General features: G+C 39.5%; 1 protein-coding gene across 4 annotated transcripts in view; it reads right to left on the bottom strand.

The window, feature by feature from the left end:
• Positions 1–24469, bottom strand: part of FAM151B (family with sequence similarity 151 member B) — a 49945-nt gene that overhangs the window by 9138 nt on the left and 16338 nt on the right. For all 4 annotated transcript variants that reach the window (XM_037982149.2, XM_073014655.1, XM_007976751.3 and 1 more), the window contains 3 exons: positions 15093–15258; positions 8387–8604; positions 6115–6250 (listed from right to left, as the gene is read on the bottom strand). In XM_037982149.2, coding sequence (XP_037838077.2) covers positions 6115–6250; positions 8387–8604; positions 15093–15258 — 520 coding nt within the window. The remainder of the gene's footprint in view (positions 1–6114; positions 6251–8386; positions 8605–15092; positions 15259–24469) is intronic.

Raw genomic sequence — 24469 nt, forward strand, 5'->3', positions numbered from 1 at the left:
TGTCCATTTCTTCTAGATTTTCCAGTTTATTGGCATATAGTTGCTCATAGTAGTCGCTAATAATTCTCTGGATTTCTGCAGTATCAACTGTAATGTCTCCTTTTTCATATCTGATTTTATTTATTTGGATTCTCTGTTTTTTCTTAGTCTGGCTAAAGATTTGTCAGTTTTCTTTAACTTTTCAAAAAGCCAACTTTTTGTTTCACTGATCTTTTGTACTGTTTTCTTCATTTCAATTTCATTTATTTTTGCCTTTTTTTTTTTTTTAAATGGAGTCTTGCTCTGTTGCCCAGACTGGAGTGCAGTGGTGTGATCTCGGCTCACTGCAATCTCTGCTGCCCAGGTTCAACTGATTTTCCTGCATCAGCCTCCTGAGTAGCTGGGATTACAGGTGTGTGCCACCACGCCTGGCTAATTTTTGTATTTTTAGCAGAGACAGGGTTTCGCCTTGTTGGTCAGGCTGGTCTCAAACTCCTGACCTCAGGTGATTCACTGTCTTGGCCTCCCAAAGTGCTGGGATTACAGGCGTGAGCCACTGTGCCTGGCCTGATCTTTATTATTTATTTTCTTCTATTAATTTTGGGTTTGGTTTGCTCTTGCTTTTCTAGTTTTTAACACACACTGTTAGGTTATTTGAAGCTTAAAAAATTTTTGATATAGGCACTTATAGCTATAAATTTCCATCTTAGTATGGCTTTTGCAGTATCTGCTAGGTTTTGATATGTTGTGTTTCCATTATCATTTGTTTCAACAAATTTTTCAATTTCTTTATTAATTTCTTTATTGACCCACTGGTCATTCAGGAACATATTAATTTCCATGTATTTGTGTAGTAATTTCCATGTATTTGAGACAGAGTCTTGCTCTGCCACCCAGGCTGAAGTGCAGTGACATGATCTCGGCTCACTGCAACCTCTGCCTCCCAGGTTCAAGTGATTCTCCTGCCTCAAACCTGAGTAGCTGAGATTACAGACGTGCGCCACCACACTCACCTAATTTTTGTATTTTTACTAGAGATGGGGTTTCACTACGTTGACTAGACTGGTCTCAAACTCTTGACCTCAAGTGATCCACCCACCTCGGCCTCCCAAAGTGCTAAGATTACAGGCCTGGGCCACTGTGCCCAGATGACCTAATGAAAAATTTCTCAGAAGGTATCCCCATCTTAAAGCGATATGACTGTACTTCTGTAGTATCTTTGCAGAATACTAAGCTGTTTTTAAAGGTAAGAATAAGATATGTTTGGGCACTATTAGCAATATTATGTAACACTGTTCTAGAGTTCTCAATGTTGACTATTGACATTTCAGCTAGATAATTCTTTACTGTGCGAGCTGTCCTGTGCCATGTAGGATGTCTAAAGCAGCATCCCTGGCTTTTACCACTAGTTGTTCAATAGAATCCCTGCCTCCCACCCCTCATTTTTTGGTGTGGCAACCAAAAACGTCCTCAGGCATTGTCTGCTGGAGAGCCAAATCACCACTACTGATAATACCTTGAGAATCACTACTCTAGAGGTATTAACCATCATAAAAAAGAAATTAGAGATATAAAAGTTGAAAAAAGTTAACATTATTTGAAGAAAATAAATATTTTTGCTTAGAAAACTCAAGAAAATCAATTGAAAGACTATATGTATATTTTTTTAGACAGAGTCCTGTTCAGCTGCACAGGCTGGAGTGCAGTGGTGCGATCTCGGCTCACTGCAACCACCGTCTCCCGAGTTCAAGCGATTCCCCCACCTCAGCTTCCCAAGTAGCTGGAATTACAGGCATCTGCCATCATGAATGGCTAATTTTTTTTTTTTTTTTTTGATTTTAGTAAAGATGGAGTTTCACCATTTGGCCAAGCTGGTCTTGAACTCATGACCTCAGGTGATCCGCCCACCTTGGCCTCCCAAAGTACTAGGATTACAGGTATGAGACACTGTACCTAGCCCTAAAAGATTATTTTTTAAAATGCTAAGATAATTTAGGATATAGATTTGGACACAATATCCGTATCAGTATAGTTGACTCTTGAACAACACAGGTTAGAACTGAGGGAGTCCATTGATATACTGATTTTTTCAACCAAATGAGAATGGACATAGAGTATTTACAGGATTTGAAATGTGGGTATAAGGAGGTTGACTTTCTGTGTACTCAAGTCCCACAGGAACAGCTTGGGAACTTCAGAATGAGCCGATTTTGGTATATGCTGAGCATCCTTGAACCAATCCTCCACATATACTGACAGATGACTGTATACAGAATCTATAGTCTTCATATATATGTATATGCATTTTATATATACACACACACCCCTAGTATAAAAATATAAATACTCCTAGTATATACAGGTCATCTAAATACACCTAGTATACGCCTTCATATATATATATATATTTATGTATACAGGTACTGTTTCATCATAGAGGGCATTAGAAGTCTGTACTTTCTGGAGAAGTAGTTTTGGTGTTTAAAGACAAAAATAGTTATAAAAGGCAGATTAAGCAAAAAGCCTTAGAGCTTATTTTAGTTACTCTGGTGTATGTTGTTTTTCTTTCAACATTTGTGGGCTGGAACGGGAATGTGATGGTGTATGTCAGCTTCTACTTATGTGCATGTTGACACTCCCAGGGTTAGTAGAGGAACAAGACAGAATGAACCTAGGCTCTACATGACTGTTGGAGAAGAGCCTCTACTCTCCTGAGACCTTCCTGAGTCTGGACTGTTTGGAGAGAGAAATATAAACTTCTCTCCTGTTTGAGTTACTGTATTTTGAAATTTCTATAATAAAAACACTTAGCCTGTTCTTTGAACAGGTATGCTGTCAAAAACTGAAACTTCGCCATGGTTCATGGGTGCGATGGCAGAGTGGATTCACCAACTACTTAAATGAGAAGCAAAAAGGGATTGGCAGTTCATCATTCGTTGAGTTCCCTGACAGAAATGTTGTGATAGTGTTTTATTTCAAATAGCTCTCTTGACATTGCAAGATTCATTCATGCACAATTGCTTGACTCAAAATGAGGTTCTTGTTTAAAGGTGGGATATTGCTGTCTTTTTAGAAGCATTCTTTCTCTAGAAGATACTCCTCTTTGTAATATATTATTCGTATTACTAATTGCATTAGCGCACATCACAAGGTGATTGAGGTGGTACTTGACACCACAGTAACAAAAATAACCTCTAAGCCTCTTTGCTTAATGCTGTCTTTTATAGCTATTTTTGTATTTAAACACCAAAACTACTTCTCCAGAAAGTACAGGCTTCTAATGCCCTCTATGATGAATCAGTGCCTGTATGCATTTGGTTTTTCCATTTAATAACTATTTATTAAATTCCTATGATGTGCTGGGCATTGTTTTAAATTCTGAAGATTTGTGGATGATCAAGATAAGCAAGGTTGCTGTCTTCATGTAATCTCACAAACATTAGATAAGAAAATTATCAGCAACAAAATTAAAACACCTGGGTCCACCATAAAGGCAAGTCTAACCTTCAGTCTTTTAAAGTAGAACTGTATTATCCAGATTTTGTTATCTGAAACACTGTTATCAGCCTACATTGCTTTTACCATAAAAAGTACAGTCTACATAAATACTTCAGTGCTAAGTTTTAAAAAAATAAATGTACTTTTCCTTCCAATCTCAAACAATATAAGAACCTCTAAGTCTGTAGAACTAATGATAATGTTCTGTAGTTTTTTTCTATGGAATAATTAGAAAAATAAGCAGACTCCAGAACTTTGGAGGATGAATATGATTCTCAAAACCAGTAAAATGAGAGTAAATAGGTATCTTTAAAAGATAACGAGTAGATGAACTTGCAGTTACACAGGATAGTAAGTCTAGAGATCTAATGGACAGTATGAGGACTATAGTTAACACTATTGTATTCGAAAAATTTGCTAAGAGATTTTAGGTGCTCTTATCACACACATGACTATGTGAAAATCAATGTGACATCATTAAAAATGAAACAAAATATACCCAAATGGAATATAGGCTGGGCTGAATTCTCTCATAAATGTGGCCATAGTCTTATGGTACTTGTGCACATGATTATCTGAGTATTATGTCTCCAAGAAAACAGAGTCCATCTATATTGTAAATGTTTCTCAAATGGGGGTAAGAAGATATATTCTAAAAAATTCTAGCGTTTTCCATGAGAATTGAAAATTTTAATTAAATGTAATGCTTTAATTTCAACAGTAATCTTTAAAAAATTAATACAGTATGTTATTTGATTTCAGTGCACTTCTCTGACACTAATGAAAACAAACAAAACTAGAGGCAGAGTTAATAAACAGATGATGTGTTTGCAAAAAGAGAATGTCAAATAACATCATGGGATACTTTAACAATGAGAGTTGCCCCATAATTGTTTGTAACTAAGAATCTGATTGGTATAGTGTCTGGTATCACCTAATATTTCTCTTTAAGCATAATGCTAGCAGCCACTGATTCAAACTACTCTAAGCTCAATTTATCTATAAATATTTTTACACATAAATTTTCCCACATGCAAATAGAATCATACTATACCTATCATTCTGCATCTTAATTTATTCAGTTAATGATATACCTTACAGATCATTCCATATTAAAACATAGGGTCTACTGCATTATCTGTAACATATAATATTCCATCATACGGGTGTACCACAATTTATTCAACAGTGTCTGACTGATAGATACTTAGAATGTTTCAAGTCTTTTATTACTACAAATGATGCTACCAGAATATCCTTGTACCTATGTCTCTGTGCTTATGTGAACTTCTGTTAGTAAGACATGGTCTCAATAGTGAGATTCATGAGTATATGCCAAATTTCTCTCCAAGGAAATTACTGATCAGGTTACACTCCAGCCAAAAATGTATGATTGTCTGCTTTCACTACTCTCTGCAATATAGTGAATTATTAAACTGGGCCTATTTCTGGGTAATTTGTAAAAATCTTTTATTTGTCAGAATTCTTAACATTTCTCTGACATACACATTGGGGGTCTTTTTAGTAGCTGCTTTCCATTTTTATGGATTCAAATGTATCAAAATTCCTTTTATAGTTTCTGGGTTTTGTGCCTAAAGGTCTTCTCCATTCTGAAACTATATTTAAGGAATCATCCCTGTTTATTCTTTATGCATTTACTGCTTGATGTTCAAATCTTTAATTCATTGGGAATGTATTTTGGAGCAAGGAATAAGCAAAGGTGTCAGCATTGTTTTTCCTACATAGCCTGTTGTCCCAAAACCAGTTGTTGAACTTCTTGCTCCAAAGATCTGAAAAGTAAGCTTGTTTCTACACTAAGTTCCATAACAGATTCTGGACTTTTTCTTTTGTTCTACTGATTGACCTCTTAAAAGAAAACAAAATAATAAAAATTTTAATATCTGTACTTTTATAATCTATTTAAATATTCCATAGGTGGTCCAACTAATTTTTATTACATATTAAAATAAAACTTTTATATAAAAAAGATTTCTGAAAGTATTATTAGTTTTGAGCCAGGGTCTCGCTCTGTCACCTAGGCTGGAGTACACTTGTATGATCTTGGCTCACTGAAGCCTCTACCTCCCGGGTTCAAGTGATGCTCCCACCTTAGCTTCCCGAATAGCTGAGACTACAGGCGCATGCCACCTTGCTCGGCTAATTTTTAATTTTTTTGTAAAGACAAGTTCTCACTAAATTGCCCAGGTTCATCTCAAACTCCTGGGCTCAAGAGATCCTCCTGCCTCAGCCTCCCAAAGTGCTGGGATTACAGGTGTGAGCCACCACATCTGGCTGATTTCTGAAATTATGATGAAATTAAAAAGAAGCTAATTTATCCATTCATCACTTTTTGTGAATGTATAACATAATGAAAAAGACAGCTAACACTTACTGAGCACCTACTATGTACAAAAACTTTTGTGAGGAATAGGGGTAAAATATATGATGTTAAGTGAGTTAAGGTTCATCAAGGAGCTCCAATCTGGTGAGACAGTCTGTGTGCTTATATCATCAGTTTTCATTTTTTCCATCTACCTTTCTCTCATACACACTGCCCTTCAATCATCAATTTTCATGCCCTTTCTCTCTCTGTCTCTCATACACACTCACACACACATTTGTTAAACTATTACATACCTGCTTGATTGCTTTAACAGCCAAAGTAACTGAGAACAAGACTGCCTGACTGATGCTGCTCTGACAGGGAACGTTACAGGCTGACTTAGTTCGTTACATATATATTCCATCTCTTTCACCATTGTCCAACTGTACCCTTGAAAGAAAAGAAAAACATTTAACCTTATTGATCGAAATCTTGAAAGACAAGTAAATAAAAGACTAAATTACCTACAATTAGGTAAAACCATAGATAATTCATAGGTAATTCATAATACTTTCCATTTGGATGCTAAGTGAATTAAAGTGCTACTTAATGCGAAAAAAAACTAAGTGGAAAATGGAGATAAAAAATCATTCCACAAGTGACCTAGAGCAAATTTAACAAAAAAATTAAGGCATTAAAAAGGTTTTACTCATCACTCAAGCATAAGAAAAGAAAATTTACACCACTAGATTTTATTTACTTTCAAGATTTTAAGGCTCTTCTTTTAGGTACACCTGCATCATTATTATTCTCTATAAACTTGGATTTTCTATTTTTGTTAAATTTTCTTTTCCAAGAAAAGGTAGCTTTGGGGTATATACTAGCTATTTAAGTGATAGTTAACATCAAATCAATTTTCTTTTTGGCTTGCCCAAATTACCTGTACATTTTACTTAAAGTAGAAATAGTGGTAAAAATAATTGACACTCTCTCTCTCTCTCTCTATATATATATATATACACACACACATATACACACATAAAAACATATATTTAAATCATGTTAAGACATTGTGGGGCCAGGCACGGTGGTTTATGCCTGTAATCCCAGCACTTTGGAAGGCCAAGGTGGGAGGATCGCTTGAGCCCAGGAGTTTGAAACCAGCCTGGGCAACTTAGTGAGACCTCATCTCTACAAAAAATTTTAAAATTAGCTGTGTGTGATGGTGTGTGCCTGTGGTCCCAGCTACCCTGGAGGCTGAGATGGGAGGATCGCTTGAGCCCAGGAGGTCAAAGCTGCAGTGAGCCATGATGGTACCACTGCAACTCAGCCTGGGTGACAGAACCAGACCCTGTTTCTTAAAAAAAAAAAAAAGAAAAAAAAAAAAGGCCAGGTGCAGTGGCTCACGCCTGTAATTCCAGCACTTTGGGATGCTGAGGTGGGCAGATCACTGGAGGTCAGGAGTTCAAGACCAGCCTGGCCAACATGGTGAAACCCCATCTCTACTAAAAAAACACAAAAATAAGCTGGGCGTGGTGGCACACACCTGTAATCCCAGCTACTCAAGAGGCTGATGCACAAGAATCACTTGAACCCAGGAACCTGGGAGGTGGAGGTTGCAGTGAGCTGAGATCACGCCACTGCACTCCAGCCTGGGCAACAGAGCAAGACTCTGTTTAAAAAAAAAAAAAAACACGTGGAAAACACACTTGTTTCTAAATAACTTCAAAAAAAAAAAGTATATATATGGACAGAGAACATACATCTTTATATATAAACTATATACACACATAATTAATAAATAAATAAATACATATATACACACACACACATTTTTTTTTTTGGGACAGAGTCTCACTCTATTGTCCAGGCTGGAGTGCAGTGGCACAATCTTGGCTCACTGCAACCTCCGCCTCCTGGGTTCAAGCGATTCTCCTGCCTCAGCCTCCTGAGTAGCTATAGCTGGGACTACAGGCACGTGCTACCATGCGTGGCTAACTTTTGTATTTTTAGTAGAGACGGGGTTTTGCCATGTTGGCCAGGTTGGTCTCGAACTCCTGACCTCAGGTGATCCGCCCACCTCAGCCTCCCAAAGTGTGGCGATTATAGGCATGAGCCAACACACCCAGCCAGAATATATCTATTTTAAGTAACTCTATACTCTATCAAAAGCAAGTTGTAAAAAATATTGGTCAGTCAGTAAAGGAACATTTTGCAGAAATCTTAGGTGAATATGTTAGTTTAGCTGCTAATTTCCTGATAAAAAGAAGGGAAATATTCCACTTTCCTTTAAAATCTGGAAAATTATGTTTTTAAAAATTAGAAAAAGAGATTGCTAACAAAAGCTTTACTTATATGACTATAAATGTATGAACTCTCTTAAAATTTGCAGCATCACCAGTGAATATGGCATCTATCTGAAAGAGCAGACGGAAGGGTCTACACATACCTGAAGGGTCAGGCCTTTTTTTCCATTAGGCTCAGATTTTGTCGAATGGGTTTTGGGCTTTGTATTAAAGATAATATTTTTATACCTGGAGGATATTTTAATTTGACCAACAAGAAATACATTATTAGAATTATTACCTTCATTGACTTTCTCAGGATGCCATCCTGTTGTCCAACCCAGGGAAAACGTCACGTCTGGAAAGAAGAATGTCACGGTGTCTAAAAATGGTTTTGCATCTATTACTTTGCTATTTCCATTTGGACCAGGAAGAATATCAGCATTAATCCATACAGGGCGCTTCAGATGCCTCTTCACATTTTCCAAGAGCATCATGGATGGTTCTACAGCTGCCAGACTAAAAACATAATTTGTTGTCAATGACAGATTCCTTAGGTAAAGTAAAAAGAAATTCTTTTAGACTAGTGGTCTTAATGTTCTCAAATTCGTAAGAAAAATACAATAATGTCTGGGTTAAATAAAATCAGAGATCACATAGCACCAGAGGGAAAAGCTAACATATGCCATATCTCTAAACATTGAATTGTGCTTATTATTCACGAATATACCTTAAAACAGTCTATAAGTATATGAATAGTGGCACTACTTGTGGACAAAATAGAGGTTTCAAAACTCCATATTAGAATCACTTAGTGTGAAAACAGTTTTTAAAAAGACACAAATATTAACTTGTTAGAGAATGTATAAATAAGATAAATGAAATACTTTTAATAACCTGTAAATTCACATTTATGAAATACCCAAGTGGATCCAAGCTCTGTATCTCTAATTCAGGCTCATAACCCTGGAGAAAAAAAGTAGCTTCAGTCCTTTATGTATTCTTGGGTGAGTTTGGATACATAAACACTATTCTAAAAATGACTGCAAAATATAAAATTATAGTATTTCCTTCAAGTTTCTGTTTCATTTTTCTTCTTTTATTGTAAGAACCTTTTCTGAAAACTAGAAACATGCATATTTTAGTTTAAATTTAAAAAGCAACTTCACTCTTTTTACTTCCCTACATATATTCTAGCTGATACCTACAGACTTTGAAACAGTAGGGTTTTAATCAGCTTCCATAATTTTTACTTGCTTATGTTCATTTATAAAAAAATTACCTTGTAGTGAATATTGTAATGGGAGGCTAAGAATTTTGGAGATGGATATTGGAGGGGAGAACACTCACCAGCCCCTCCTCACAGTTCCCTCTCTCTTCCTAAGAGACGGCAGTACTGCTATCTATACTTCTGTCTCTTCTCTCTCCACTCCATTTGGGCCGTCTACTCTAAGAGGAGAAATTTAAATAATCTGATTTTTTTTTTTTTTTTTGAGACGGAGTCTCGCTCTGTCGCCCAGGCTGGAGTGCGGTGGCGCAATCTCCACTCACTGCAAGCTCCGCCTCCCGGGTTCACGCCATTCTCCTGCCTCAGCCTCCCGTGTGGCTGGGACTACAGACGCCCGTCACCGCGCCCAGCTAATTTTTGTATTTTTAGTAGAGACGGGGTTTCACCGTGTTAGTCAGGATGGTCTTGATCTCCTGACCTCCTGATCCGCCCATCTCGGCCTAAATAATCTTATTATTTATTGGGTTACGTCTGCCAGTGAGCAAGGATACTATGTACTAAAACCAGAGGAACCCAGGCTCTATCCCTTAGCCTCTAGCCCCTTTCCCTCTGCTCCCATGTGGTACATTTCCTTCTCACTCTTCTGCCTCTGAATGGAGGGCCTAGATTTTAGTGGATTAATAAACCCTAATGCTGGACTCTGCAGACTTTAATTCAGACGCTGCCATTTGTCTCTTTTAAATTCTCCCTGCCTTGCCCTATGTCAACACTAGGTTAAAACCACAATTCTGAGATCCAACGCTGTACCTCCTACAAAATTCCATTTTTGGTAGCAAGCAACTTGTACCTGTGACTCCAAAGTTTGCTTGCCTGTCATTCCCACAGCAGCAGCCAAGCCCCCAGGAGGTGCTGCTTTTCATGGGTGGAGTAAGGACAAACCCTGAACTAATCCATGCATGTCTCCTGCCAAGCTCCTCTTTTTCCAGAAAGGACTCTGATTTCTTAAGAAATCTGGTGTCCATGGAATCTGAGTTAAATACTAATTTCCAGTTTACATTTTAGGAGGGAGCCTCTTAGGCTTTCTCAATTTAGTAAGCTGCCACAGAGTGGTTTAAGATCGATTCTCCATCTGATAATATCCAGTTTCTTTTTTTTTTTTTTTTGAGATGGAGTTTCGCTCTGTCACCCAGGTTGGAGTGCAACAGCGTGATCTCGGCTCACTGCAACCTCCATGTCCCAGGTTCAAGCCATTCTCCTGCCTCAGCCTCCCAAGTAGCTGAGATTACAGGCATGTGCCACCATGCCCAGCTAATTTTTGTATTTTTAGTAGAGATGGGGTTTCACCATGTTGGCCAGGCTGGTCTTGAACGCCTGACCTCAAGTAATCCACCCGCCTTGGTCTCCCAAAGTGCTGGATTACAGGCATGAGCCACCGCGCCTGGCCAATATCCAGTTTGAAACAGCGTATTCTCCCACAAATAGAAATTCCACCAGTGTTTACTAAGTGCCTACTACATGCGAAGCACTGTGCAGTTAAACATAAGGAACTATGACAAAGAACATAGTGAGACAAGAATTTAATACATTTATTCCATTCTATATGTAAATGTTTTAATTATCACTAATGTAGACTAAGGATAATGATATTTTCCCTTACTAGAAACTTAAATAAGAAAAACAAAGCCTGCAGTTAAACAAATTTAAAACCTCACTAAGGAACCAAAAACTTTTTGTTGTAGTTCTTATTTTCTAAAACTTGACAAAGTAATTCTAAAGTTCTTCTGGAAGAAAAGGTGTAACATTTTGTGGGAGAAAAAAGGACTGAGGACAAACTTTCCTAAACAACAAAATAAAATATACAGTAGTCCCCCTTATCTGCAGGGAATATGTTCCAAGACCTCCAGGGGATGCCTGAAACCACATAGCACCCAACCCTATATGTACTCTGCATTTTTTTCCCTACACATACCTATCTCTGATAAAGTGTAATTTATAAATTAGGCACAGTAAGAGATTAGCAACAAAAACTAGTAATAACAATTATAGTTTATTAGAACAATTATAACAATATACTATAATAAAAGTTATGTGAATGTGGTCTCTCTCTCTCTCAAAATAGCTTACTGTACCCTACTCACCCTTCTTCTTGTGATCTGTCAATCTGATAACCGTGATGGCTATTAAGTGACTAATAGGTGGGCAGCATATACAATGTGGATACACTGGACAAAGGGAAGGGATGAGTCACATCCCAGGTGGGATGGAATGGGAAAGTACAAGATCTCATCACATTGCTCAGAATGGTGTGCAATTTAAAACTTATTAATTGCTTATTTCTGGAATTTTCCATTTAACACTTTTAGACCATGGTGTACTGCAGGTTACTGAAACTGCAGGTAACAGAGGACTGCTGTATACTACAAGAAATAACAGACTCAGCCTGGAAGGCTCAATATTGCATGGATTATAAAATAGACACATCCTTCCAAATCTATACATTCCATGTAATTCTAATTTAAAATACAGTGGCCAACATTCTCAATTCTTACATATATTAGTACTAAGTTTCCCATAAGGAAGTGCCAAAGCTTCACCAAGATGATCATCGAAGAGGAAAGTCCTGGTCGGAATACTACTGAAAATTGCTCTTTGGTGGGATTTATTTAAGTCTCCTGAAAAGAATATAAACTTAGTTATTATAGAATATATTTTTTCCTAAAAAGTTATTTGTAAATCAGACTTCTAAATATCATACTCTGCTTTCCTATTAATTTCATTTAAAAATTGAGAGTGATAAAATAAATATCATACTTAAAATTATAACCAACTATATAAAATTGTATTGTTTAAGGGAAAGTAATTCTTGGCTAAAACACTGAAGAGTTGGCTAAGACTCTAGATAAAATTTTAAAATATAATACTTGTTTTTAACTTTTGAGATGGCATTTCACTCTTGTTGCCCAGGCTGGAGTGCAATGGCGCGATCTCAGTTCACTGCAACCTCCCCCTCCCGGGTTCAAGCGATTCTTCTGCCTCAGCCTCCTGAGTAGCTGGGATTACAGGCATGTGCCACCACGCCCGGCTAATTTTGTATTTTCAGTAAAGACGGGGTTTCTTCATGTTGGTCAGGCTGGTCTAGAACTCCCGACCTCAGGTGATTCGCCCACCTCGGCCTCCCAAAGTGCTGGGATTACAGGCATGAGCCACCGCGCCCAGCCAAAATATAATAGTTTTTATTTGTGTTACCAAATAAAGTAACCTAGAAGCACAAAACAGTAACTACTAAAATTTAACTAACAGGTCATTCAGCTGCTCTTACAAAGGGAGTGAGTGTAGCATTCTGATTAAAAGTGTGAACTCTCCAGCCAGGCTGATAGTTCTCTAGTTCCATTAACAACTATGTGACAAGTGGGCTCCTGAGCCCCCTCCACCTCCATTGCCTCATCTGGAAAATGAGCATAACAGCAATAACCTACCTCTTAGGACTGTTACGAGAATTTAATGAAAAATACATGCAATGCTTTTTTTTTTTTTTGAGATGGAGTCTCGCTCTGTCGCCCAGGCTGGAGTCCAGGGGCGCGATCTCAGCTCACTGCAAGCTCCGCCTCCCGGGTTCCCGCCATTCTCCTGCCTCAGCCTCCTGAGTAGCTGGGATTACAGGCGCCGCCACCTCGCCCGGCTAGTTTTTTTTTTGTATTTTTTAGTAGAGACGGGGTTTCACTGGGTTAGCCAGGATGGTCTCGATCTCCTGACCTCGTGATCCGCCCATCTTGGCCTCCCAAAGTGCTGGGATTACAGGCATGAGCCACCGCGTAAGGCCATGCAATGCTTTTAGAACAGTGTCTGACATGTAATAGGTGTTCATATACCTATTAGTTTATATTGAATTCCCTTCAAATGTTATGATTGAAAAAAAAAAAGAAAACTTGCAAAATCTTTGTGTCAGCAGCTCAGCCCTTTTGTGGTAGCTGCTAGCATTTAAGAATGAATGAGCTGATCTGACTGGTGAGAAGCCAAAGAATACGTCACAGGAAGCAATTCAAGGGGCAAGAGTAAACATGAAAAACTGAGCACATGACAAGTCAAGGAGATCTAAAAGTTTAAGCCATCAAGCACTAAAGATCAAATGCTGTATTTCATGGTATAGAGAACACCGGACTGGTTTCAGGAGACCTAGGATCTGGTTATAGCTTACCTGTCAAAGCTTACCTGTTGCCCTTAGGTACATCACTTAACCTTTCTGGAACTAAGTTTCTTTGTCAATAAAATGAAATTGAACCATTCATAACTCAAAAAGCTTATGATTTTTTATTTTTTATTCTTTTTGAGACAGAGTTTTACTCTTGTTGCCCAGGCTGGAGTGCCGTGGCACAATCTTAACTCACTGCAACCTCCACCTCCCAGGTTCAAGAGGCTCTCCTGCCTCAGCCTCCTGAGTAGCTGAATTACACGTGCACGCCACCATGCCTGGCTAATTTTCTGTATTTTTAGTAGAGATGGAGCTTCACCATGTTGACCAGGCTGGTCTCGAACTCCTAACCTCAGGTGATCCACCCGCCTTGGCCTCCCAAAGTGCTGGGATTACAGGCATGAGCCACCGCACCCAGTCGAAAAAAAAGTTTATGACCTTAAGATAGTTCTTTAATTCATCAGACCTTGTCAATCCAAATTCCTGTATATCAAGATTTTATATATCTATTAATTCACCAACAGTATAATAAGGTTTATTGGTATATTTTGCCCCATAACAAATGGTTAGAGTCATCTTAAGAATCTTACAAGATTCCAAGCCCTTATTAATTTCTTGAGATAATTCTATTTAAAAGTATTAGTCAGAGATGAAGTAGGCTTACTGCCAATCCTAGATTTCAATAGCAGCTGCCTTCATAAGCTTTACAGTATGCTTCTGAAGTGTTGCTGTATATTTCTGGCTTTCTTTATCATTTTTACACGGCCAAAATACTACAAAAGTAAAATTTCCTGTGATGGCCACAGTGAAGAAAATGACAACTTACTCTTGCTCTTCAATATTAATGCCTCCAAATATTATTATTATTATTACTACTATTATTATCATTTGAGAGGGAGTTTTGCTCTTGTCGCCCAGGCTGGAATTCAATGGTGCAATCTCGGCTCACTGCAATCTCTGCCTCCCAGGTTCAAGCAATTCTCCTGCCTCAGTCTCCCCAGTAGCTGTGATTACAGGCACCCACCACCATGCCTGGCTAATTTGTGTATTTTTAGTAGAGGTGGGGTTTCGTCATTTTGGTCAGGCTGGTCTCGAACTCCTGACCTCAGGTGATCCGCCCACCTCAGTCTCTCAAAGTGCTGGAATTACAGGCTTAAGCCACTGCGCCTGGCTGCCTCCAAGTATTATTTTTAAGGAACACTTTGGTTATTGGAGAATTCTAAATAATTCCCTTTACAAATGTAATAATATAAATCAAATAGGGTATGCACTAACTAGCTCAATGAATTTCTCCCAGCTCTCTCTCTCCTGGGTTACTTTCTAACAAACATACATTTTTAACTTAGCTTTCTGTTGTCACAATGGTCACTTATGATAAATTCCTTTATAAAAATTAATCTAACTTTAGCCTTTAAGGGTCTCCAAAAAGCAATTTTAGTAAATAACTCAGTGGGTCTTAGGTTCATTTAGGTTCAGTCCTGAAATAGTCTACAATCCCCTTTTCAGTTTGGATAACATAAAAAAAAAAATAGGTAGTCAAGCACAGCTATTCATTTTTTCCCAGAAAATTGAACATGTTTATACAAATACCTTTTGAAATCCAGCTTGATGCCTTTATTGCTTTTCGTAACTTCAGTCAGCCACTCCTGTAGAGTATTATCACTGTTTGTTTCAGGGGGATGGGCCATAATTGGCTGGCTGTGTTCTGATCCATCACTTGGAAGAAGGACATCAGCCTCTATCATGTGAGCAGTACCTGTCCAAATAAAAGAACTTCAGTTAATGCTAAGAAAACAGGGCACAGAACTACAGGAGCCGCCATGTTCAGTATCCTTTTGAGGAAGATAAAAAAAAGGAAAGAAAAGTAACAGTGAGCAATGATCCCATGCCAGGCAGTATACAAGGCCCGAACCCGTGGTCCTTATTTTTTAGATTAGCAAACAGATGCCAAGAAGTTAAATGACTTTCCCTAAGTCACACAGATCGTAAGCTGTTGACATACTCTTGAATTTCTTTCTAATACCTAGCAAAGTGCATACATAATGGAAGGCTTAATAAGTGTTTGCTGAAGTTTTCTGGGAATAAAAATCGTACTTTTATCTCCTCAGTCCTCAAATTAGAAATTATGGATATTCATTGCTCATGTTTTAAAGTCCACATTAAAAATTCACTTCTTTGACTTACAGTTTAGTTACTGCTTAAAGGCAGACATCCTTTGAACAGGTAATGAGCTTCAGCAGACACGGTGTAAGTATGTTCAGCCGGCTGTGACAGACTGCCTCCAAGATGGCTGCCAACAACTCCTGCTGTGCATGCACACCGCTCTCCCCATCAACTTCCTCTTCCCTGCCTCCTCAGCTGGGCTGGTCTCTGGTGGGTTATGGCCATAATTCCCAAAATAACATAATCTCGAATTTTGAAATCCCAGAAGATCAAAATCCCTAAAGTCTAAAATCCCCAAAATCACAATCCCGAAAGATCAAAATCCTGAAAATATTGGAAAAAATAATTTTAAAAACTCTCTAAAATACATTTACTTACTTTTTTTTAAGTTTCTTTTTCTTTTTTTTTTTTTTTTAGAGACAGGGTCTTACCCTGTCATCCAGGCTGATACAGTAGCAGCATCGTACTTCACCAAAGCTTTGACCTCCTGAGCTTAGGGAATCCTCCTGCCTCAGCCTCCTGAGTAGCTAGGACTACAGGTGTGTGCCACCATGCTCAGCTGATTTTTTTTTTTAAATATCTGTTGTAGAGAAAGGGTCTCACTATGTTGCCCAAGCTGGTCTTGAACTCTTGGGCTCAAGTAATCTTGCTTTGGCCTCCTCAAGTGCTGGGATTACAGGCATGAGCCACTGTGCCTATTCTGTTCATTTTTAAAAGGGCATTTATTTGAGAAACCTATGAAAACATGGCAGAACACTTCAGAGGTCACGTTACACAATAAAATAGGCAAAAATAACACACATTTTTGCAAGCATAAACATCCAGGTATATTAATCAGTTGCAGAGATATAACAGTTATGAGCAAATGAACTGTAGTCATAATGAAATAGCTTAAATAACTGCAGTCATCTGAAATAACTTGATGAATAACCTAAGTCTCTTGACAACATCAGTCAAAAACTGTGATGGGTTGCCATCACACATGTAGTCACCCAAAGAACTGTGATCTTGAGAAATTTTATCTTTCACAAATGCAGATGTACAAATGGATATCTCTTCATTTATTGTGAAAGTTTCAACATTTTTATCAATAAGCACAATGGTTACACACAATGTTGTGAAAACGCACCTCTGTGGAGTCGAATTTGAAAAAAAAATGCATAAAACAAATTAGAACACTCTAAAAGTCTTTATACAATCTATACCTCCAATACCAAAAACAACGCAAAGATGAAATATGTAGCATAGTGAATTATAAAAAACAATGTTGACAATTTAAAGTAGTGGAAATAGCCAAGCATGGTGGCTCACGCCTGTAATCCTAGCAGTTTGGGAGGCCAAGGCAGGCAGATCACCTGAGGTCAAGAGTTTGAAACCAACCTGGCCAACATGGAGAAATCCCGTATCTACTAAAAACTCAAAATTTAGCCAGGCGTGATGGTGTGCACCTGTAATCCCAGCTACTCGGGAGGCTGAGGCAGAAGAATCACTTGAACCCAGGAGGTGGAGGTTGCAGTGAGTTGAGATCACGCCACTGCACTCCAGCCTGGCCAACAGAGCAAGACTCCTATTTCAAAATTTTTTAAAAAAAGATAACTACTAGTGGACAAAAACGAAAAAGAAACTTCGACACATAAAAAAAAGTGGGATAGATGATAGGTAATCACACAAGTGTACTCCATAAGAGGTAGCCAACTTGCACTGCAATGAATAGTTGCTTTCTTCTTTCTTTTCTTTCTTTTTTCTTCTTTTTTTTTTTTGAGACAGAGTCTCGCTCTGTTGCAACCTCAAACTCCTGGACTCCAGGGATCCTCCTGCCTCAGCCTCCTGAGTAGCCAGGACTACAGGCATGTACCACCACACCCAGCTAATTTTTAAAAATTTTTAGTAGAGATGAGGTCTCACTGTGTTGCCCAGGCTGGTCTCAAACTCCTGGACTCAAATGATTCTCTCACCTTGGCCTCTCAAAGTGCTAGGATTACAGGTGAGAGCCACCACAACCGGCCACATTTTTTCTTCTAGGGCATGAGTCTCCTTGGAGAATACATTCAGATTCATTTTCTATGTGGCACTGTTTTTTTCTGAACTTCTTCTATGATTTGATATGCACCTGCATGAGTATTCCCTATTAAATTTTCCCATCTTCTGTGCCATGTTTCTATGCTGTTTTGGGTACATGGAAATCCATTTCACATGCACTTATATGCATAACACAAATTTGCTAGAAACAATACTGATGGTCAAACAGCAACCTCATGGCGTGTCTTCTTATCTGACCATGCATGTCATTATCTTCAAACCAGTCAGTAATTTCTCTGGCTTCTTCATGCAAATGCAGCTTTAATTTACTAAAAACTCCTGGAATTTCATCAGCTGGAATGAATGCCAATGCAGATCCATAAGGCATTTTAAGCTGAAGTTTTGTCACTGCCATCTCACATGGCCAATCCACTCATCTGAGTTCTCTGTCAAAGACATCAGGCTGAATGAAAAAGACAAACTCTACTGGTAACAACTTGAAATTCACTCTTAGAAGCCTTGATTGCACCTAATTTTAAATATATCATTATGGTTTGGGCATTCAATTAGACATTAGGGATTTTAGACTATGGATTTTGATCTTTCAGTATTTCAACACTTGGGATATGGCATTTGGGATTGTGTCTTTTGGGATTGTGATCGGCACCACTTGTGACCTGCTTTGATCAACAGAAGGTAGTGGAAATAAAACTGTCAGTTCCAGGCCTAGCCTTTAAAACAGCTGGCACCTTCAGCTTTCTTACTCTTGAAATCCAGCCACCATGTGAAGACATTTAGGCAAGATTACTGAAGACTGATAGACCACGTAGAGAAACAGAAGCCACATGGAGGAGAACTAAGACTTCCTATCTGACAGAGCATTAAGGCCACTGACGTATGAGTGAGGTCATTTTAGAATTTCCAGGCCCAGCTGAGCTCCCAGATGAGTGCAGCTATATGAACGTCCTCAGCCCGTACTACATGCAACAGAAGAACCACACAGCTGACCCACAAAATCATGAGGAAAAAACACACTACTGCTATTTTAAGTCACTCATTTTTGGGTATTCTATTACACAGCAATAGATAAAAAGCAATAGGTACCTGCAGGTGGAGTGTTGCCATATCAAAAACCTGAAACACGTGGCACTGGCTTTGTGACCTGGTGGAGGCTAAGAAAGGCAAGGAGGGAACTGTTCATGGAAGTTGGAAGAGCAGTGCAGAAATTCTTATTGGAAGCTTGAGAACAATAAGCTCGTTTTATTGTTTTCCATAGTGGTAAAACTTCTGGCAACACTGTCACTGCAGCAACTGGTGGAAGACGGAGAGGCTACCCAATAAATCTGTATATTTGGCTGACGAGGTTTCCAGGGGAAATGGTGAAAAGTGGCAACTGGCTTCTTTTAACCACTCACGATAAACAATGAGAAGAAAGAGCTAAGGTACCTAATTAATGTTTCAGATTTTCAGCAGCATATAGAGAAAATATTTCCAACTCAGGACTTCCTGAATTCAAAAATAAAACTGTTTCTTATTCCTGTCCTCTCCAGCTGGCAAGAGATTCTCAAAGTAAGAGACAGTCTTGGGCCAAAAGTTAAATCTAGGGTGTTGCCTATCTTAGTCTGTGTTATACTGTGATGACAGAATAACAGACTGGGTAATTTATAATAAACAGACATTTATTGGCTCACCATTCTGGATACTGGGAAATCCAATAGCAAAGTGCTGATACTTTAAGAGGCCTTCTCACTGCATTTTCACCTGGTGGAAGGCAGAGGGAGAGAAGACCCACTTTCCAAAGTCCTTTTATTATGGCATTAAACCCACCCATGAAGGTGAACCCTTCATGGCCTAATCACCTCCCAGGAGTGTTACACTGGCAATTAAATTTCAACATGAAGCCAGAGTGGTGGCTCACTCCTGTAATCCCAGCACTTTGGGAGGCAGAGGCAGGAGGATCACTTGAGCATAGGAGTTCAAGACCAGCCTGGGAAACATAGTGAGACCTCATCTCTACTGAAAAAAAAAAAAAAATTAGCCAGTTCAAGATCAGCCTAGGTAACATAGTGAGACCTCATCTCTACTTAAAAAAAAAAAAAAAAAAAAAATTAGCCAGGCATGCTGGTGGCACAGGCCTGTAGTCCCAGCTACGTGGAAGGCTGAGGAGGGAGAATCGCTTAAGCCTAAGAGGTCAAGGCTGTAGTGAGCTGTGATTGTGTCACTGCACTATGGCCTGGGTGACAGAGTGAGACCTTATCTCTAAAAAAAACAAAAAATTTCAACATGAGTTTTGGATGGAACAAACATTCAAACCATAGCACCACCAGTAAAATATGGCCTCAGTGTCAATATCAAGCCAAGGGTACAACCATACGACCCTTTATTAAGCCCTCAGAAAGAAGGTGCCTCATGTAGCCACATAGCTAGATATGGAATCTTATGGAATCTTAAGGGTGTTGCCCACAGTACCTTAACTTGCATACCAAAGTAGAGAGAGGTCTACCTCAAAGAGATTTGGGGGTGTGGCTTCTGATTAAATTTAACATATTAAACATCCACTATATTTTTAAGGAAGATATATCTACTTGGACACAAAAGGACAGAGACAGTTTAAAATGAAAAGAGGTCTGTGGGCTCTCAAATTTCTACAGGCAGGGAACAGGCTAAGAAAGCTACTCAGCTGCAAATATGAGCCAATTTCCAAAAAGCACACAAAGAGATGCTCACCAGCATTAGTCTTTAGGGGATGTAAATCTACACCACAATGAGACACCAACTCACATACACAGAGCTGGCTATAATGTTTTTAAAAATGTACAATAACAAGTGTTGGCAAAGATGTGGAGAAACTAGAACCCTTATCCACACGGCTGGGAGGAATTTAAAAAGGAGCAGGCACTTTGGAAGAGTTTGGCAGTTCTTTAAAAAGTTAAACATATAGTTACCATATGATCCAGCAATTCTACTCCTCGACATATAAGCAAGACAACTGAAAACACATGTCCACAAAAACACCTGTATGTGAAATGTTTATAGCAGCAGTAATCATAGTAGCAAAAAAGTGAAACAACCAATGTCTATCAGTTGATGAATGGATAAACAAAATGTGGTATATCCACAGACAAAAAAATGATTCAGCCATAAAAATGAATAAAGAACTGATACACACTAGAAAATAGCCAAACTTTGAAAACATACTAATTGAAAGAAGCCAGTCACAAAAAGCCACATAGGAAGGAGCTTCCTGAATTTTGATTCTGGAGTCAGGAAAAGTCTTTTTGAGGAAGTGACAATCAGTTTAAGGGGTTAGCAAGGCAGAGTGTGGGGAAAAGAGCTTTCCAGGAAAGAATGTGTATGACAGCCCAAGGAGGAGGGAGCGTAGCCACGTGAGGCACTGCTGTGAGGCCAGTGTGGGAATTTCTAGGAATGTGAAAACATCGTGAAGGTGGACTTGGAGACACAGGCCAGTCTATGCAGGGCCTTCAGGTTATTGAGGTGGTTTGAAGGTGCCAATAAATAGCACCCCTTTCTCCAAATGGATTTTTTAATTTTTTAATTTTTTTCCAGACAGAGTCTCGCTCTGTTGCCAGGCTGGAATGCAGTGGCACAGTCTCAGCTCACTGCAGCCTCTGTCTCCCAGGTTCAAACGATTCTCCTGCCTCAGTCTCCCGAGTAGCTGGGATTACAGGAATGCACCACCGTGTCCAGCTAATTTTTGTATTTTTAGTAGAGACAGGGTTTCTCCATGTTGCCCAGGCTGGTCTCAAACTCCTGGTTTGAGGCCTGCCTCGGCCTGCCAAAGTGCTGGGATTACAGGCAGGAGCCACAATACCTGGTCTCCAAATGGATCTTGAGAAATAAAAAAGCCAAGTTAAGTAGACGGGGATCCAAGTATACTTGTATTACCTCTAAAGCTAGGTCAGGGGACACAGCTTAGTTGAGAGCTAAATGAGCCTGCACCTGCTACCTGCTAACTGCCACAGTCACCCTCTAGTCCAAATCTTGGAATAGCCCCTTTGAAGCAAAGTTGTAACAAATACGGCCGGGCGCGGTGGCTCAAGCCTGTAATCCCAGCACTTTGGGAGGCCGAGACGGGTGGATCACGAGGTCAGGAGATCGAGACCATCCTGGCTAACACGATGAAACCCCGTCTCTACTAAAAAATACAAAAAACTAGCCGGGCGATGTGGCGGACGCCTGTAGTCCCAGCTACTCGGGAGGCTGAGGCGGGAGAATGGCGGGAACCCGGGAGGCGGAGCTTGCAGTGAGCTGAGATCCGGCCACTGCACTCCAGCCTGGGCGACAGAGCGAGACTCCGTCTCAAAAAAAAAAAAAAAAAAAAAAAAAAAAAAAACAAATACAAATATCCAGATGGCTATTTCCCTATGGAAGAGAAGAGTTCACTCCCTTGTCCAGCACTTTTTTTTTTTTTTTTGAGACGGAGTCTCGCCCTGTCACCCAGGCTGGAGTGCAGTGGTGTGATCTTGGCTCACTGCAACCTCCGCTTCCTGGGTTCAAGCGATTCTCCGCCTCAGCCTCCCAAGTAGCTGGGACTATAGGCATGCACCACCATGCCCAGCTAATTTTTGTATTTTTAGTAGAGTTGGGGTTTCACCATGTTGGCCAGGCTGGTCTGGGCCTCCCAAAGTGCTGGGATTACAGGTGTGAGCCACCTTGCTTGGCCTAGGGCATTTGATATATTAGCTCCACCCCGCCAAGAACTACAAACGAAAACAATCTCTCCACCTCTGTGACAGAAATAACCAGTGAGGCAAGAGGTCAAAGCCTTTAGGGAAAAAAACCTCTCCTCTTGGAAATCAGAGCAATAGAACCAAACATGTTTCCATCTAGCAATTATATTAAAGATTTTAAACAGAACACCATTTGGACCAATAAAGAGGCTTGATTTATGTTTAAATATACTACTTTGGATGCTGGTGGAAAATAAACTGGACAGGGACAAGTGTGGAAGCAGGGAACATAATCTATCCCATTAGGATGGACTCATAAATCTATTGGATGCTTCTGGCTGCAAATAAAGAGAAATTCGGATTCAAGCTAGCAGATTTATCATCTCAAATAACTAAAAGTCCAGGGGTCAGGTGAGCTTTAAGTGTGGTACAATCAGCAGCTCAGTGACGTTATCGTGATCTTCATGTCTCTTTTCTTCACTGTCATTGGTGTTATCTTCGTCGTAAGGCAATTTCATCTCATGATTTTAAGACAGCTACCAATAACCACTGGGGCTACATATTTTCATGTTCACCTATTTCAATTTTAAGATATAAAACTTCTTTGGTAATTATAGATATAATTACTTTACTTGAGTCTAATTGTGCCCAGTTTGATCACTTGCCCACCATGGGGACAATATGAATCATCAGGAAAACTTCAAGTGCTGATTAACTTATGGTAATCCACTCCTGGAGCTACAAATGAAATCAGTTTCCATATGCTTGTATGGAGCAGAAATGGATACCTTAATAAAAGTAAAGTTCTTGGCTGGATGTGGTGGCTCACGCCTGTAATCCCAGCACCTTGGGAGGCTGAGGCAGGAGGATCACGAGGTCAGGAGTTCGAGACCAGTCTGGCCAACACAGTGAAACCTTGTCTCTATTAAAAATACAAAAAATTAGCTGGGTGTAGTGGTGTGAGCCTGTAATCCCAGCTACTTAGGAGGCTGAAGCAGAAGAATTGTGTGAATCTGGGAGGCAGAGGTTGCAGTAAGCTGAGATTGCGCCATTGCCCTCCAGCCAGCCCAGGTGACAGTGTGAGATGTCTCCAAAAAAAAAAAGTTCTTATAGGAAGAAAGAAAAGGGGACTGGTGATGCAGTAAGAACTCAATAGATGTTTGCTATGTCTCTCTTCTCTAAGCTACACCATATTTAGGCTCTTTTAATTACAGTGAGGCAAAGCATAAAATAACAAAATGGCTGGGTGTGGTGCTCACACCTGTAATCCCAGCACTTTGGGAGGCTGAGGCAGGAGGATTGCTTGAAGCCAGGAGTTTGAGACCAGACTCTACAAAAATTAAACAAACAAACAAACAAAATAAACACCAAAACACCAAGACCAATCAAAGAGTTTTATACTCCTTTTATTCTCTATCAAATGCAATTCTAAGCAATGTCCAGGTACTATCCAAACAGCTTCCAGCCCTCTGCCAAAGGTGGAATTCTTCAATCATGTGAATAGTACTGAGTCCTGATGTTTGTGTGGCTTATCTCGCCAGGGGGAGGGCAGATACACAGAAGTTGTTCTTTCACCCTATGGCCAAACCTCTGCAAGGACAATAGGGCAAGTGAATTTGCAGAAAGATAGATGATCTAGTCTTTTATTATTTTCCCAGGATGAAGCTGGGGAAAGGGGTTGTAGGTTTCCTTTATCAATGTGGTTATGAAGGGGCATGAAAGCTTGGAATCTTTCATTTAAGAGTAATAGTCTAATCCCAGCACTTTGGGAGGCCAAGGCGGGCAGATCACGAGATCCGGAGATGGAGACCATCCTGGCCAACATGGTGAAACCCCATCTCTACTAAAAATATAAAAATTAGCTGGGCATGGTGGCACACGTCTGTAGTCCCAGCTACTCGGAGGTTGAGGCAGGACGATGGCTGGAACCCAGGAGGCGGAGGTTGCAGTGAGCCTAAAGCGCACCACTGCACTCCAGCCTGGCGACAGATTGAGACTCAAAAAAAAAAAAAAAAAAAAAAAAAAAGTAATAGTTTGCTAATTCCATTATTTCCAATAGATAGAAAAAAAAATTGGTCAATGGGCAAGTTGAGG

Source organism: Chlorocebus sabaeus, chromosome 4 (genome assembly GCF_047675955.1).
Source record: "Chlorocebus sabaeus isolate Y175 chromosome 4, mChlSab1.0.hap1, whole genome shotgun sequence".
NCBI lineage: Eukaryota > Metazoa > Chordata > Mammalia > Primates > Cercopithecidae > Chlorocebus > Chlorocebus sabaeus.